The 15,954-nt window shown below is 59.4% G+C and overlaps 1 protein-coding gene across 2 annotated transcripts in view; it reads right to left on the minus strand.

The window, feature by feature from the left end:
* MCF2L (MCF.2 cell line derived transforming sequence like) overlaps window positions 1-11,495 on the minus strand; it is a 102,186-nt gene extending 90,691 nt beyond the window's left edge. Inside the window, exons 1-2 of one of the 2 annotated variants that reach the window (XM_032496591.1) lie at window positions 11,400-11,495; window positions 6,339-6,511 (exon numbers count right to left, since the gene is read on the minus strand). In XM_032496591.1, coding sequence (XP_032352482.1) covers window positions 6,339-6,507 — 169 coding nt within the window. In that variant the 5' untranslated portion in view covers window positions 6,508-6,511; window positions 11,400-11,495. The remainder of the gene's footprint in view (window positions 1-6,338; window positions 6,512-11,399) is intronic. The other variant, XM_032496596.1, reaches the window with a different exon arrangement.
* Between the last annotated feature and the right edge of the window lie 4,459 nt (window positions 11,496-15,954).

A 15,954-nucleotide genomic window follows, 5' to 3' on the forward strand; every position in this document is an offset into this window, starting at 1 on the left:
TCAAGGTCCAGGGAGAGGACGAATCCGAGCGCTTTTTATGAAGAGAACAAAGCACTGATTCCAGAATCTGACCGAGACAGAACAGAAGCCACAGGTCAACCTGCATTTCAAGCACCAAGTGCAGACACCCTTAAGTAAAATGGTGTCACGTGTCCATACTCCTCTGGTGTGGGCTGCACAAGCAAGCTGGTTCCAGAGGCACAAACCGGAAACGGTGGGGGGGCCTGACGGTCACCCCTCTGCCGGGGGGCCAGAGCCAGCACCGGCAGTGACAAGTCCTGGTGACGGCAGGCACCCCGATAGGACGAGGTGGCTGGCTTGAGCCTCCGGGGTCTTCCTCCCAAAACCCACACCCCAGTCTAACCAGGAGAAGGCCACAGACAAACTCACCGAGGAGCATCCGACAGAACCCCTGCCCGTACGCACCCTCCCCGCCGTCCAGTCACCAAGACAAGGCGGGTCTGAGGGGCTGTCAGCGCCACGAGGGCCCCAGGGAAGTGTGACGACTGAACGTCATGCCGTGTCGGATGGGGCCCTCTCACAGAATGAGGACATCTGAGTAAAGTCAGGGCTTGACTAAATAGCAACGTATCAACATTGGGTCCTTAACTGTAACAAGTGCATCACAAACACGTACGATGTTAACTGACGGGAAACTGGGCGTGGGGAACGTGGGACTCTGCACGGCTCCCAAGTATCTCGGTCAACCTGAAACCGTTCTAAGAAATAAAAGCTGTTTTAAAAAAGAGGACTGTCAAATAGTTACTCAAAGTGCATTGTATCTGAAACACAAAATGAGGCCAATCTGAACGAGTCGACCCAGAAAGACTCCAGGACATTCTGTGTACAAATATCAATCTGTAAAGAAAGAAGGAAACAGTACGAAACAGAACCCGGCACCAAACTGAAGGGGCACTGTCGGGACCGGCTGGGGTTCACGCCGGCAGCGCAGAGGGAAAACGGTGCAGCTTACACCTGCTGCCTCCTAACGTCACATCTAAGCACCAGGGTTAGGACCACCCCCCCCACACACGAAGACACACATGAGACACTCATGCTACCGGTTCTTGGTTTATTTATTCTGGACCGTCTGGCCCTGGCCCAGGGTGGGGGACGCCGAAGAGCCCAGCCCCTCCTGCAGGCCCGGCCGTGGGGCGGCCCGATGGGGGTGGGAGCGTCGGGGCCGCTGGCCCCCTCTCCACAGCTTCACTCACACCCAGCAAAGGCCCAGGAATATTCTTCCCCTGAAGCTGCTCCGTGACCTCCCGCCCTCGGGACAAGCTTGGGCACCGTCCCAGAGACCATGAGGTGGGGACAGTTCCTGCGGAAACAGCGCCCTGAGTGGGGACCTCAGGGGACGGGCTCCCCGGGAGCTGGGTCAGCACGGATGGGAGGCGGGTCCCGGTGCCAGCGGGGCCCGAGGTCACATCCAGCTTCAGGAAACACCTATCCTCACAGAGACTGTAGAGCTTCCTGGTGCAGAAAGGGAGAGGGAGAGCAAACCGCAAATCCGTGATGAAAAACTCACAGCGAGAAGCCCGTCTTCGGCCTTCTATCAAAGCTGTGCACACTCGCATTGACAAAACTGCTGTCACAGTCGTCGTCTTATAATTGGCTGTTTCCCTTCTTCCAGCGCAAGACCTGGGGGGGGGGGGTGACCCCTAACAGCTGAGTAACATCGCCGCCCCTCCTGTGACTTCGCTTTTCCCCAAACATCCATCATCGTAAGTAATGACTGTGATGAACACATTCGCTTGTGAATCTTCATGACACATTTTTAACATTAATTTTAGTTGAAATTCGTAGAAGAGATTTCTGATTAAAAACAAAATTCTTGAAGATTTTTATCCACACCGTCAACTTGGTTCCAGCATAGCTATAAAGACTGGCGTCCTCCCCAGCAGTGGGTTTAAAACCTCCGTCCATAAAAGTGGAGGCAAAGGAGATGCTCATATGAAGCTGACCTTCCTTATTTCCACTTTCTCACAGGAGAGCACCCCTCGGCCTCGGGCGGCCGCCTCACCTCCGCTGCGCAGGGGAACCACGTAGAGAGAGGCTGCATCTCCAGCAATTCATTCTTTCCAAGCTCTTTGCAGTTGGTCTTCGTGGTGATTTCTGACGCAGATTTAATGTTCAGGTTCAAGACCTCTTCCCTTTGTCCACACCCCTTGGATCCGTCGGCAGAATCGGCCTCTGCGAACAGGATCACGTCCACTGAGCACCACTTGCCTGTTCAGTTTGGCAGGTCTGCCCGCCGCCTGCCCCACTTCGTGGGCCACACGTGTTCCAGACGTGCACTCAGGTGATGAAAACATGTGCACGGGACACTGGTGAGGGTGGGGCTGCCCCAGACGCCTGCAGAAGGCCCAGCCGGACGCGTGCTGCCCACGGTGGCCAAGAACCTGCTGCCGCAGGACACAGCAGGAGGGGACAGCCCTGTCCTCACGCTGCTGGGCATCTGAGATGCAGGAACCCCGAGACGGAAGCCACCCTCTCCCTTGGGTCGCAGGTACATCCCCACGGGGAGACAGCGCCGGGACCACGGGAGCCCCGCCTCTCAGAACAGCCACTGCCACCCTGGGAGGTGGGCAGGGTTAACCCCAGCAGCAGGAAGGCAAGCAGGAGGGAGCATTTGCTGCAGTGGGACTCGTTCCAGGAAAGTGAAGGCCGCGCCCCCGGACACCCGGCCCAGCGCGGCGGGGGGGAGGCCGGGCATGTCTCCACGGGCACACACAGATAAACACACTTCCATCACCTTAATCCTACAGCACGCATTAGAGCACGTAGTTAAATAGAAAACCCACTAACTTTCTGATGAAACCCTAACAAACTCACTGCTGCTCCTGGGCGTGCCGTGGAGGCGGGGCCGGCTGCCGGTGCTGAGAGCATCGGGCTCAGGGAGATGAGGGCTCTCCAGGCATCCTCGGCTGGGAGCGACCTTCTCCAGCAGCTCAGCTTCTACGGGACGCGTCCCATCCATTTTAAGTAACGATGAAATACCCCAAGTCAGTTCCCCTGAGACAGGCGTCCGGGAGGTGCTGGGGGACATGGGACTCCCCTGGGACCCCCAAAGCTCGCAAGGCAGCTGGGGGTCGTTCCACTCCGAGCCCTTCACACCCGCGCCCTGGCAAGTCGGGCACCTGCCCCCGCCCCCACCGCCCCACCGGCGCCGCGGGAAGACGTGCAGTCTGCTCCCAGCACCACCCAGCGACCCACCAGCTAGTGCCACCCGCCTGTGAAGTCGTGCACAGTGAATGTGTCTTCTTAAAAAAAATGAACATGAAGTCCTGCTAGTTTCGCAAGTGATATAAAAAGTCCAAGTGAGCAAGACCGAGGGCTCAGGAAAGGGTAAAAACGAGAGCTAATCCCTTAGGGCGACACCAGGAGCTCCGTTTCCACAAACAGCCTGTCTGTCTTTTGCGAACCCCCCCTTCGGGATGGGCCCACAAAACCACAAAGAGGAGACTGACCAGCGCGGCTCCCGGGGACGCCCTGGCCGTCCCGGCGCCGTCAGGAGGGCCCGCAACACCGGACGGCGCGCAGGTAAGTAACAACGGTCCTGGGAAAGAGACTGCGCTTCGGAAGCCAAGGAGCAGGGAACCCGGAAGTGCGCCGCCCGCGAGCTCTGCGCAGCTCGGACCCCTGCCCCCACCGCCCCCGCCCCCACAGCCCGCGATCCCAGGGTCACTCATTCTCCTCGAACTGTGACCACGATCCAGGCCGGAAACACTGGGGATCTGCAAAAAGCCAATGTCCCTCCAAGCATCGGTTTCCTGTGGTCGCTCTCACCTTTTCCAAAACGCGTTTTCAGCCCACGCGTATTATTTCCCCACACCCCCTCCAGAAACATGAACGGCCCCTCCCTGCGGCTCCTCAGACCCTCCTCCTCCCGGGGGGCCTCTCCCAGAACCCTGAAGGATCTCACGGTGTAAGTGCCTTCAGGTACGGTGCTCAGCGACATGGCGCTGCCGACGTTCTAAGCTTTGTGACCCAAACAATGCAGCTTCACAATTCGACTCGCACTGCAGGTGGTGTTTACTTTGTGCCCAAGTCAAGCATTCTTTGCATTTTTGTCTTCTATCCACAAAGCCTTGCCCAGTACCTGTTCAAGTGACCAGAAACCCCACTTCTGGGGATTGACCCCAAAGAAGAGGAAGCAGGGACATGCGCACCCCTTGTCCATGCGCAGTCACGACGGCCACTGGTGGCAGCAACCCGCACCCACCAACGGGCGGGGGCTGGACACAGGGCGGGCCAGCCCCACAAGGGGCAGACTCGGCTTTAAGCAGGGCTGAAGCTCCGACCTGACACGGTGCAGAAGGCGAGGACAGCGCGCGGGGTGGGCTAAGACGGCCCCCCAAAACAGAGACCAGCGCAGTGTCCCCCCAACACCCACGGGGCCGGGCCAGGGCAGCGTGTGGGTGGGGAGTGTTTAATGGGGACGGAGCTTCAGCTCAGGAAGAAGGAAGAGTGCCAGAGGGACGTGTAAAGGCTGCACACAGAGTGAACGCGCCTAACAGCCCGCAGCACACACTTCAGGGCAGCCGACGTGGTCAAGTTTACATTACGGCCCTCTCACCTCAATAAAAAACTAACTTACTGATTTCAAAACCTGAAGTTCTGACACTTAGCATGTTTCATACCCCAAAGGGTATCTGAAGCAGCGGCACTGGGAGGCCCACGGTGACAGTGACGGTGGCGGGAGGGAGGGCAGTGGGGTGGGGACGTGGAGGCTCCTGGGGGGGAAGGTGATGGCCGGCTATTCTGACCGCACCTTCTCCTCCCCAGAAACAAGGAACAAGGCTCGGAATGTTGGTGCGATTACCTTCCACCTACTGGAGACCGAGGTCGGAGGCGGCCTGAGGGCTGCAGGCACTACACCACCCGCATGTCCAGGACTCGCGGGGTTGGTTCTGCAGGTCCAGGGAGGAAGGACTCCAGTGGACGCTTACTGGGCTGTGTCCTGAGTGCCCCACACCCGTGCGACCCTCGCAGCCCCGCTCTGCCCTGGGCTCTCCCAGGAACTGCCTGCCTCCCTCCCTAGTGAATGGGGTAAAAGACAAGGCCTGGTCCTGGGAGGGTCGGGTCCCCTGACGAGGAGACTAACTTGCAGGCTTGCGCTCTCGCTGGCCAGCACTCACCACCAGGGAGCTGCAAAAATCAACTTTGTAAACCTATAAAACCAAACACAGGTGCTGGGGGCAGGTGGGGGTCGGGGGTCGGCCACTCTGAATGCACCAACCCCCCACCCACAAGCCAGTCAAACAGCCAAGCTTCTTCACAAGCACAAGCGACTTGTGGCTCAGAACCTCGGAGACCAGACACCCCCAGTTGGCAGGTCGGGTACCATCCTGCGAAAACAGACGTGTGCGAGTCAGGTCCTGAAGGTGGTGCGGAGACCATGCCCACCAACAGGTGCACACGGCCTGACCAGGGACTCAGAACAGGCCCTCTCAGGGCAACGCCGCAGCCTCGAGCCCCACGTCCAACCCAACTGCGGGAGCACCAGCTTCGGGCTGAGAAAGCTCGGGAGGTAGAGGGTGAAGGGCTGTCACCCAAGTTCCCAGATGAGTTCTGGCTTCTGCTCTGGGAGCCGCCAGTTCTGGCCCAGCCCCAGGCGGACCCCGTGGTACCAGCCCACTCACCAGCGGATTCACGCCTGCCCTCGGGTGCCAGCAACTTGCCTCGTCCAGGGAAAACTAGTTTCAGAGTCAGTTTGGGAAGGAACGGCAAAGAATAATTAAACACAAGCAAAACTAGGAGCAGGGAGCCAGCCGCCTCCTTCCTGAAGAGGGGCACTGACAGTGCTCGGACGGCCAGGAACAGAGGAAGCGCATCCTTGGGCCTGGATGCCCGGGTCAGGCTCAGCCCTGGGGCGGGGGGGGGGGGCGGGGACCCTCACCACCGTGTGCGCTGCCCAGGGCATCCTGGGGGCACAGCCACTTGCCCTGGTGACCATTCCAATCTGACAAGGCACCAAATTCAAACGATGGCTCGTGTGGGTCTGAAACCGGAAGCAAAGGCTGGGAGCAGGGCCGCTTGCTGCACTGTGCGCCACTGGAAACCCAAGCAGACATTTCTCGTGGTCTCTCGCCAGAACCAACTCATCTGACTCACCACCCAGCTCTCAGCCCGAGAGCGACCGCCCCTCCTGCCCGGGGAGTGGGCTCTCCCCGGAACCAGCCTGCCCCCCGCGGGCGCCCGGGCGGTTGGAGGGAAGCTGTTCCCGCAGGTCTGAAACACACTGGTCTCCCAGAGGACCGGAGGGGCTGAGAGCTCGACTTATGAGTCCGCAGTCAGTCAGAGGCTGGGCTCCCTGAGACGTGAGCCGGCCCTACCTGCGGGCGCGGGCGTTCCCGCCGGCTCATCCCGAACAAGCCTGATGACATCAGACACGTCAACCTGGTGGTCACCTTCCTCCTCTCTGGCCGCGCTGGACCCTCGTGTGGAAGAACAGTCATCGCCTCCGGGTTTCTGGCACAGGATGAATCTCCAACAGTCAAACATGAGTCTGCAGAGCGAAAAACAGATTTCAGCTGGAAGACGAGGTCACGCCGCCAGAACACATCAGCAGTGCTTCACTGAACAGAGCCCAGGCCACCGGGCACAGCCTGCCGTGGCGCTCACTCTGACCTGGACGCGGTGTGCTCCAAACTCACACCAGCCTTCTCCAACGAATTCCGTCCGCGTCAACGTTCAGTTAAACAAGCAACTTCCTTTTGTAATATTAAGATGGATAAAGCGTTGCATGAGCAAAAATACCATTTGCTTCTGCTGAAAAACAAAAACCTAGATTTTTTTCCCCTTGACATTTACGCTCTTGTTTCAAGGATAAAAAGTCCCTGGGTCTCCTCGTTTCAATGTCATCGTCTAGTTCACTGAACTGGCAAACTTCCAGAGCCACTGCCGCCTGCTTATTCAGGTTTCTAAAAAACGTTTCCAATCCTCTAGGTGAAGAATGCCATCCCAGTTCCGGAACGAACATTAGAGTCTTATCCCCTGGTGGAAATTGGGCAAAGAATCTTGAATCAAGTTTTTTAGAAGCAGTCTTGGATTTAAGGAGGCAACTAGTGACTGTATTTTAAACTGAAGCACGTGAAATCATTTGCCGGGCAAACGCTCACCTTCGCTAGGTAATTAATTACTAACTACTCCTTTTTGCACTGTGTTTTTCCGTCTGTTTATGGCTCATTGTTGGCTTAATACCTGGCTGGGCCCCTTCCTTAAGAGTGAAGGTGCACATAACCCCACATGGATAAATTCGCCTGTGTCCCCACGGTGATCGTTCAGCCTGTCTTACCCACTCAGCACTGCGTGTCCTGCCTCCAGGCACACCCGTGGGCAGACCTTCTCTGGCCCAGGGAGGAGGCCACCTGGAGACTGGAAAGGCTGCCCAGCTGCTCAGGGGACCCTCCTGCTCCCACATCTCCCCATCCGTGCCCTTCACTGCAGCCCCTTGCTGTCTGGTCAGCCCTGGCCCTCCTCCCGCTAGGTCCTCCCTGACCACCTGACCACCATTTGCACAGACACCCAGGCAGCCTCGAAACCCTGCCACCGCCCGTGGCCCCAGGGAGGGGTTCCAATGTGCCGCCCACGTGAGAACCACGCTCAGAACCGTGCCGACCACTCCAGGCAGGAAGCTCAGGGCCCAAACCCTCTGGGGCGCCACCAGCGCCACGCTCGGCCCTGATGAGAAGAGACAGCGCCCTCCCCCACCCCCTCCTCTTCCCACCGGACCCCCCCCCACCGAGGCACGCCCCTTTGTTTTTATCCACAAGGCTGTGGGTCAGTAGCTTGCCTGCCACCCACATGAATCTTTGCGACACCTCCCCAGGCGTGTCTTCAGATCCCTGTAACGTTTTATTAAACTCGCTCACGTAACAGTGTGAGGAGGGCCCTTCCTAGCGACGAGAGGTGACCTACACCCCACCCCTTCCTGGGCAGGACCTCAGCCCTCAACCCTCTTCCGTGGGTCCTGCTCATCTTCCCAAGAAACCCAGGCTGGGCCGGCGGAGGCAGGGCCGGATGGACGGACGCAGGCGGCCAGGACGCCGAGCACCCTGAGCACAGTCAGACCCGGGGCCACAGGCTTCTGGTGGCTTCAGTAAAGTTTTCACACTTAAAAGGAGGAAGAAAAGTTTTCACTGGTTAAAAACAAAACAGAACCAAAAGCCCAGTTTTGTCTACTTTTCTTCCAAATTCTACTCGGAGAATGTCCAACACGAACAGGCCGACCGTAATCTCAAACCTCCAGAAGGAAGAGAAAAGGCCCGGCGTGGCTGCCTTCACCTTTGTCCCCAGTGGCCCTGAAGTCCCCGGCTCCAGGAGAGGCCTCCTGCCAACCTGAGAAGTCCTGCAAGGATCAGCACCGGGCTGCTCCGCACTCATCTCCGTGGAGCTGGGTAGAGACTGGTCTTTTGGGCTCCAGAGAGATGCTAGGAGGGTCTGGGGAGGGGGCTGGGTTTCCTGGGGCTTCTGGAGCTGACCAGGGCTGTCGTGATTCTGGATGAAGTCTTCGGGAGGGGCCCTGACCACAAAATCAAGACGTCAAGCTCCAGATGTCCCAGAGTTTCTCAGTAGCCCCCACGGAGTGTCCAGTGTCTTACTGTGGGCTGGAAGTCCCAAAAGTTTTACTTGGGGAAGCCCAGAGGAAACGTGGTGACGCACTGGTCCCCCAGGTAGATGTGCTACAGACTAGCTAGGCCAGCACGAGGACTCCACACGCGGGTGGTGGGTCCAGACCGCCTCCCCATGCCAGCACACAGACAGCTCTGCCATGGCCTTCTCTGTAGGGCTGGGCTCAGCCTGCAGTGGTTCTCTTTGGTGAGGACCCCCTCCCTCCAAACGCCCTCCCCAAGGGAGAAGAGGACCGAGCACCGTGAGGCAAGGAACATTTCATCTGCACACCCTTCCTGGACACGGGATGTACAGTTCCAGTTTTTTCATCAGTAACTGCTAGAGAAACGATTTAGGCGTTTTGGGCGAACTGATCATAAGAAAAATTCCATAATGGACTGTTTAGCAAGAAGAAGGAAAGATTCAGCTGGGGATTATGACATAAACCACGAGCTTAATTTTTTGTTTAAACTGCCCAGGAGCTGATTAAAGAATTGGACCTTCGTTTTATATGATTAAACAGTTTGTTTTTACAGAGGGGGAAAAAGGGGCTGCGGGCCCTTAGCCCGGAGCCTCTCACCTGTCGTCAGACGAGAGCTTCCTCCAGGCTCTGTGAGCTCAGAGGAGGGCGGGGTGAGTGAGCTTAGCAACTAGGGCTGCACTTTGCAGGCCGGTTGGTTCCATTCCTGTCACCGCTGCTGCTACACTTGCGACTTCTGCTCTTGGAGCCTCGTACCGCCAAACCAGCTGAACTGGCGGCCGGCTGCTGTGAGCTAACAACATTCTAGGGCAGTTTATTCCGCCACTGAGGACACCCCAGTGTCCTCACTCCGACTTCAGGTTTCCCCCATTTTAGAAAAGCACTTAATATCAGTCAGCAGAAAGCTCCTCTTCTGAAGTGAATGTAATTTCACTCCCTCACCAAGATGCTGCCTTCCCAGACAAGACACCCAGTGAAAGTCTTTTCAGCAAAAGTCTTCATGTCCTCAGAAAGGGGGCTTCTCAGAAGGCTGATCTTGGACCACTGGTTATGAATGAGTCCAACAAGAGCTCGGCAGTGAGGGGGGAGGGGAGGGGGGAGGGGCAGGGAGGAGGGAGGGGGAGGGGAGGGGAGGGGAGGGGCCTGAAGAGCCTCAGCTTCAAGAGAAAGACAGGGTTCCAGGCTGCATTTCAAGCACTTCAAACACAGATGTTCACGCGCTGAGCCCCGCCAATCCCACCCTCTTTACAAGCTAGGACTGCAGGCCCCTCCTGGTCTGCTGGGCTCTGGGAAGGAAATCTCGCCCCCGACCCTGGGGGAACAGTACGCCGGAGGGTTGTAGCGAGGCTTCGGCTGCGAGGCCCTCTGCACCTGCCACAGCCTTGCACAGGAATCACTTGTTTTCACTACAGTGCTGTGTGGCTGCCGGGACGGTGTCCCCCTGCACAGGACGCAGAGCGGAGGTGCACAGAGGTGCGGCTCCTCTCAGCACAGTGTCCCCAGGCCCCTGCCCAGATGGTCAGGCCAGGTCCCGGGAGGGTGCCCCCCTTCCCAGGGGAGAGGGTCCCAGAATCGAGTGGAGAACTCTCCCTTCCTACCCCTCCCGGTTTGTGGCTCGCCCCAGAGGGCACCTCCTCGCCACCCACCCAGGCCTGCGGGCAGGCCTGGCTCCCGTCCCCCAAAGGAGTGAGGAGAGGCGGTGGGCCCCTGCTGCCGCTGACTCAGCCAGCGTGGAACCCAGAACTCAGGAAAACCCTGTCTGTTAGCCCAGGTCCCCACAGCAGCTCCGGGCCAGCCATTCCATCCAATTTGCATACTAGAATACCTCCCAGTGGGAGGGCCCCTTCTCCAGGGCCCAGCACCCCTTCACCTACCTGCCAAGCAGGGTCCCCGGCAGCCCGGAGGGACGGAGGACGCTACACCACCAGCAGCCCCTGGGGACAGGCTTCTATTTTTGTGGCTCAGCCCTGCCCCTCCCTGTGGTCACATATCCTGGGGCCTCCCACGGCCATTCCTACACATCCTGCCTGTGCCTCAGGGTCACCTTAACCCCTTCCCCGGCCGTTAGGGGCACGGTGGGCCACGTGGCCCTGGGTGGGAAGTTTCCTGTAAAGTTAAGAGGCTGCACTTGCTCCAGAAAAAAGCCTCGTGGGGGCCCCTCCCCCGCCAGGCTCCTTTGGAACTGCCTGGCGCTGCAGGGGAGCAAGGAAAGCTTTTCAAAACCGGCAGGAATAGCCTTTGCAATGGAGAGAGAGAAGGACGTTATTTTTAAACTGCAGAGTCTACTTTTCCGCTTGGAAAACAAAACAGCCTGCGGGCACGCCTCTCCCGCTGCCGACCCGGGAAGGAAGAGTCAGGTGGGGACCCACCTCCTGCGCCCCCTTCACACCTGTTCCCACGCCTGTCCCAGCAGCTACGGAGGGTCGGGAGAGCTTGGGGAGTGGCTCTGGGAGGGGCAGAGGAGACCCTGGAGGAGGCGGCAGCGAGGGGGTTACACCTATGGGGTGTGAGGGGCCCCAGGCCGGCGACAATGGGGAGGGGCGTTTGTGCACGCGGAGCCCGCGCTCCGAGTCGGTGTCTCCCGGACACCCCTTCCCGGGCCGGGGTCCCCCGGGCTCTCGGGGGTCTCAGGCGGGGCCGGGGCGGGAGGCGACTGGAACCGCCCAGACCGCGATCGGCCCGCCTCCCGGACGCAGCGTCCGCGCCCCCCATCCCCTCCGTCGTCCGCCTCCTCCTCCCGTCCCCCCTCCTCCCTCTTCGCCTGCTCCCACCCGCCCCATCCACCCTTCCCGCCCCCGCACACCTGCCAGGCCGCGGGACCGTCCTCCCCACGTCCTCGTCCTCCGCCCGCAGGTGCCCGCGCTGACGCCGCTCCTCCTCCGCCTCCGGGGAGGGGGAGGGGAGGAGACGGGTGGGGAGGCGCGGGAGGGAGGGAGGGGAGGGAAAGGGGAGGTGGGGGAGGGTTAGTAGGGCAGAGGCGGGAGAATGGTGGGGGAGGGGCAGCGCAGAGGGAGCGGAGCGGAGGGCTGGGGCCGGAGGTGGGAGGAGGAGGCGGAGGGGAGGAAGGGGTAAAGGTCTGAGCAGGGGCGAGAGGGGGAGGAGCTGCCCAAGCCCCGCCCTTCCCTCCCCTCCCCTCCCCTCCTCCTCCCCCTCCCCAGCGTCTCCGCAGCCCCCCTTGTCAGCCGAGTGCAGCAGGGCGGCGGGGGTCGTGGCAAGGGACCAGTCGCCTGTCCCTGGGGTCGCTCGGGCTGACCTGTGAAACTGGGGGTCCCACCTGCATCCTCTCTGGAGCCCCTGGACTCCACTGGGGTCCGCAGCGGCCCAAGACCCGCCCGCAGGACCGCCCAGGAGAAGCTGTGGCAGCGGGGAAGTGTCCCTAGTGGCCGGCGATGGTCCTTAATGAGACCTGGCCACGCACCACTGCCCCCACGTGCGGCGGCCGCACACCCGCGGGCAGTCCTGGGTGGAGGACGGTGACGCGCGGAGCTGGTGCCGCTGCACGTGGGTCCAGACTGGAACTGACCCCGCGGTCCCGATGCCTGTCCCAGGGCAGGACGGGGCTGGAGCCTTGCGCCCCTTTGTGCAGGTGAGGCGGCTCGGCGGGGAGGTGACCCCCGCGTTTTCAGGAAAAGGGAGAAGACCCGCCTTTTCATTCTTGCGCCTTCCAAGGTTCAGGGGAAACGCAAGTTCCTGAGCAGAACTCAGAAACCTCAAGTGGCTTAGGCCTGAAACATCCCGAATGCCCAACTAGGTGTAAACTTTATTTTAGTTGGGGCTTTGAAACGTCTGGATTACAGTGGCAAGACTGAGTAAAACCAAAAAAATGAGTTCTGCCAGGAGGGTAATAAACATAAAGCCCGCAGCCAGCTCTGGGGGAGGTCACAGCCCTCACCAGGCTCCCTCCGACCCCCACTCCCTCCGGCCCAGGGATGCCGGACACTGGTCGGGAGGGGAGGACGGCACTGACCTCTGTGGGACATTCCTCCAAGTGTGCCCCAGCAGCTGCGCGGCCTTGCCTGGGGGCTTGTTGTAAATCAGAGAGCACTGAACTGGTGCCCTGGAGCCCAGGCAGACGCCAGGCGGCTGGCGGGGCGGCCAGGCTTTCCCTCCAGGACTCTGTGCCTCCTGGACCCCAGGCTGTCCTGCGGCAGGTGGGGGGTGCGGCATGAGGGCGGGGCCCCGAGTGGACTCCTTGGAGAATAGCAGGTTCACTGAGCAAGGGTGGCTGGCTCGGGAAGGAGGAGGGGTGCTTGAGGGGACAGGAAGGGGACTCCCTCAGCCAGACAGTGTCCTTCGCAGGCTGAGCCCGGGGAGGGGGAGTGGGGCTTCCCTGGAAGTGCCCCGACAACCTGCCAGGGTTGGAGGCAAGCGCCCCTTCTCAAACGGCCGGCAGCATTGAGACTCCTCAGAGGCACCACTGTGGTGCCATCGTGGGGTCCTGACCGAGCATCAGAGGCCCTCGCTCACACGATTCCTCCGAGAGGCCACATTAAATATCCCCTGAGCAGTCCAAGTCCCCAGGGAGGCAGCCAGGGCCCGTCCGGGGGGAGTTCCCTGCAGGATGTACAAACTGACCGTACCGCTGGTGCAGAACTGGGGGTAGTGGTCGGTGACCCGCGAGACCCCACCAGCCGATCTGCCTCAGGTCCCGTGCCCAGTGTGGCGCGGGCTCCAAACTGCAGTGCACCTGCCCCAGCTAGGCTTCTGAAGTCCCTTCTCCGTCATTCACACCAGCGCTGGGGGCCTGCTCCCAGGACAAACTAACAACCTCGGAACAAAGCTCCTTCCCCACGAGAGCTTCTGCCTTGGGACAGGGTCACAGGCACCATGACACGCGGAGGACGAAGCCCCTCGGTGCCGGTGCTGCTCAGAGGTGTCAGGGCTCGTCTCCAGTCGAGGTCGTTCAGGGGGAAACGAACCCGCAGCACAAAAGCCCGGCTCTGCTCTCGGCAGTGCTGCGGGCGCCCTGCTGGCGCCGGCCTGTTAGGGCCTGATGAGTCCTTTGTGCTGGATCTCTGCAGCTTTCCCAGCCCCCAAGGCCCTGGGAGGCTCACGGAAATTACCATCAAAACGGGGTTCTAAAAGTAGAAAACAAACTATAGTTACTAGGGGAGAGGGGGCGGGAAGGGATAAGTGGGGAATTCAAGGTTTGCAGGTACACACTATTGTACATAAAACAGATAAACAACAAGGTCCTGCTGTACAGCACGGGGAACTATATTCATCACCTTGTAGAAGCCGTGTAATGAGAAAGAACATGAGAAGGAACACATGAATGTACAGGTATGACAAGCATTGTGCTGGATGCCAGAAGTTGACACGATGTTGTAAGCTGACTTGACTTCAATAAAAAAATGAAGAAAAGAAAAAAACCAAGGTTCTAGAAAGTGCCTTGAGAAGCAGAGTTATAAAGGACAGGTTCGCCCCGCGGGAGGCTCTGCTCGCTGCAGAGGGTCAGCCCCAGGGGTAGGCTGCCTCGGGCAGGCCAGGGCTTCCCTGTGCCCAGATGTTCTCCGGGTCCCAGCACGCCGTGTTCAGTGGGCCTGGAGGTGGGTGTGGCAGTGGGGAGACTGAGGGGCACGGGCTTGGGGGCCCCACCCACCACCAAAGGCGTGGGGAGGGTCCCTGCTGGGTCACTGTGCAGATGGCTGCTCAGGGAGTTGGGAACTTTGCCTTTTGAGATGTAATCCTTTGCAGAAAGTGGTGCTCTCACACGAAAGTCTGTATTAAAAGAAGCCATGACTCCTGAGATGGAGGGTGTGCCCTGCACTCCTAGGAGGTAAGGCAGGGGGAAGAGGAGATGGAACCCGCTTCCACCCCCTTAACCTGGGCCCCCTTGGTGCTTGAGAATCTTCCATGCCCTGCTGGGTCCAGGGTAGGGAACTGGAACATGTTAGAGGCCAGGTAGCTGGCCTGGGGACCCATCCCTTGGGGGGACTGCCTACCCCATCCCTAGTATCTCAGAGAACTAACCTGTCGGGGAACTAACCTCTTGTCTAGCCCCAAATCAGTGGTAACCTTGCCCCGACCCTGCCAGTCTCTTACCTGCTCTCGTGATCTAAGCATCTCAGGTTTAATTGCTTCACTGCTGGCTGCCCAGGCCAGGGGATCCTCCCGCTGCTGTCTTGGAAGCACTGGCCCAGGCTGCCTGGCTGACCACCCGGTGCCCCCAGAAAGCTGCTGGGCTCGGCAGAAGCAGGCAGGTCCCTGAGGCTTCCAGGTGTGGGGGAAGTTCAGGCGGCAACATGGCCCCAGGCCCCGGGCTGGACACTGGGTGGCTGACCAGGGACAAGCTTACTTTCTAGTACCAAGTCCGGCTGTAAGCACAGATGAGGCCTGGGGAAAAGACGGCTCAGCGCCTGGCCCGCTGTGGGCAGGGCTCCCCGGGCCTGCTGGGCCCATGGCGGTCACAGGCTTGCTCCCCAAGGTGGACCACGTGGAGGTCCCTGGAGCTCCCGGGGGGCGACGTGAGCAAGGGCAGCTGAGCTCTGCCCTCAAGAACCCTCCCAGCCTCTGCTGCTCCCTCCTGCACCTGCCCGAGGGCACGGCCTCTGCTCACCTGCCTGCCCTGCAGCTGGGCTAAACGCCGCAGGGGACGCCCCCGTGCACACTGCCATGGGTTGAACTGTGATCCGTCCAAAAAGACGTTGAGATCCTAACCTCCAGTACCTCAGAATGTGACTTATTCGGAAACAGGGTCTTTACGGAGGCAATTAAGCTAAAGTAAGGTCATCTGGGTGGGCCCCTAAGTCTGACTGGTGTCCTTATAAAACGAGGCACTGGGACACAGATATGCATCGGGGAGCGCGATGTGGAGACAGACAGAGATGGGGTGAAGTGGCCACAAACCAGGGAGCTCCAGGAGCTGGGAGAGCTCGGAGCAGACTCTCCCTCACAGCCATGGGGGAACCGGCCTGCGGACACCTGACCTCTAGGTCTGAGGGAGCATCAGCTCCTGTGTTTAAGCCGCGGGGCCTGTGACGGTTTGTTACCGTTGCCCCAGGGGACAGTGAGCTACAGAAAGGTACAGATTTACTTCCCAGTGGGACGGCGTGTCTGTGCGAGACTCCCTGCGAGCGCTACCAGAATAGTGCGTTTTCAGGTTTGATACATTCGAAGCCACGATGTGTCTTCAGCTGTCATTTGCCCCTAACGTCATGTATACTTTTTGCTCAACTAGTTTGTAAAGATCTCGGGACCATAATATTCAAAAACAAAACAGAATCTTAGCTAATTAAAGCACCATGTTTATTTTGATATTTAGCTCATATTTTGAGACTTTATTTATAGTAGGTCTTTTTAAAATTCTAAAGGTATTGAAACAATCTGAGTCTCAAAGGAAATGTTACTCTTAATTA

The sequence above is a fragment of the Camelus ferus genome, chromosome 14, assembly GCF_009834535.1.
Source record: "Camelus ferus isolate YT-003-E chromosome 14, BCGSAC_Cfer_1.0, whole genome shotgun sequence".
NCBI classification, from domain to species: Eukaryota; Metazoa; Chordata; class Mammalia; order Artiodactyla; family Camelidae; genus Camelus; species Camelus ferus.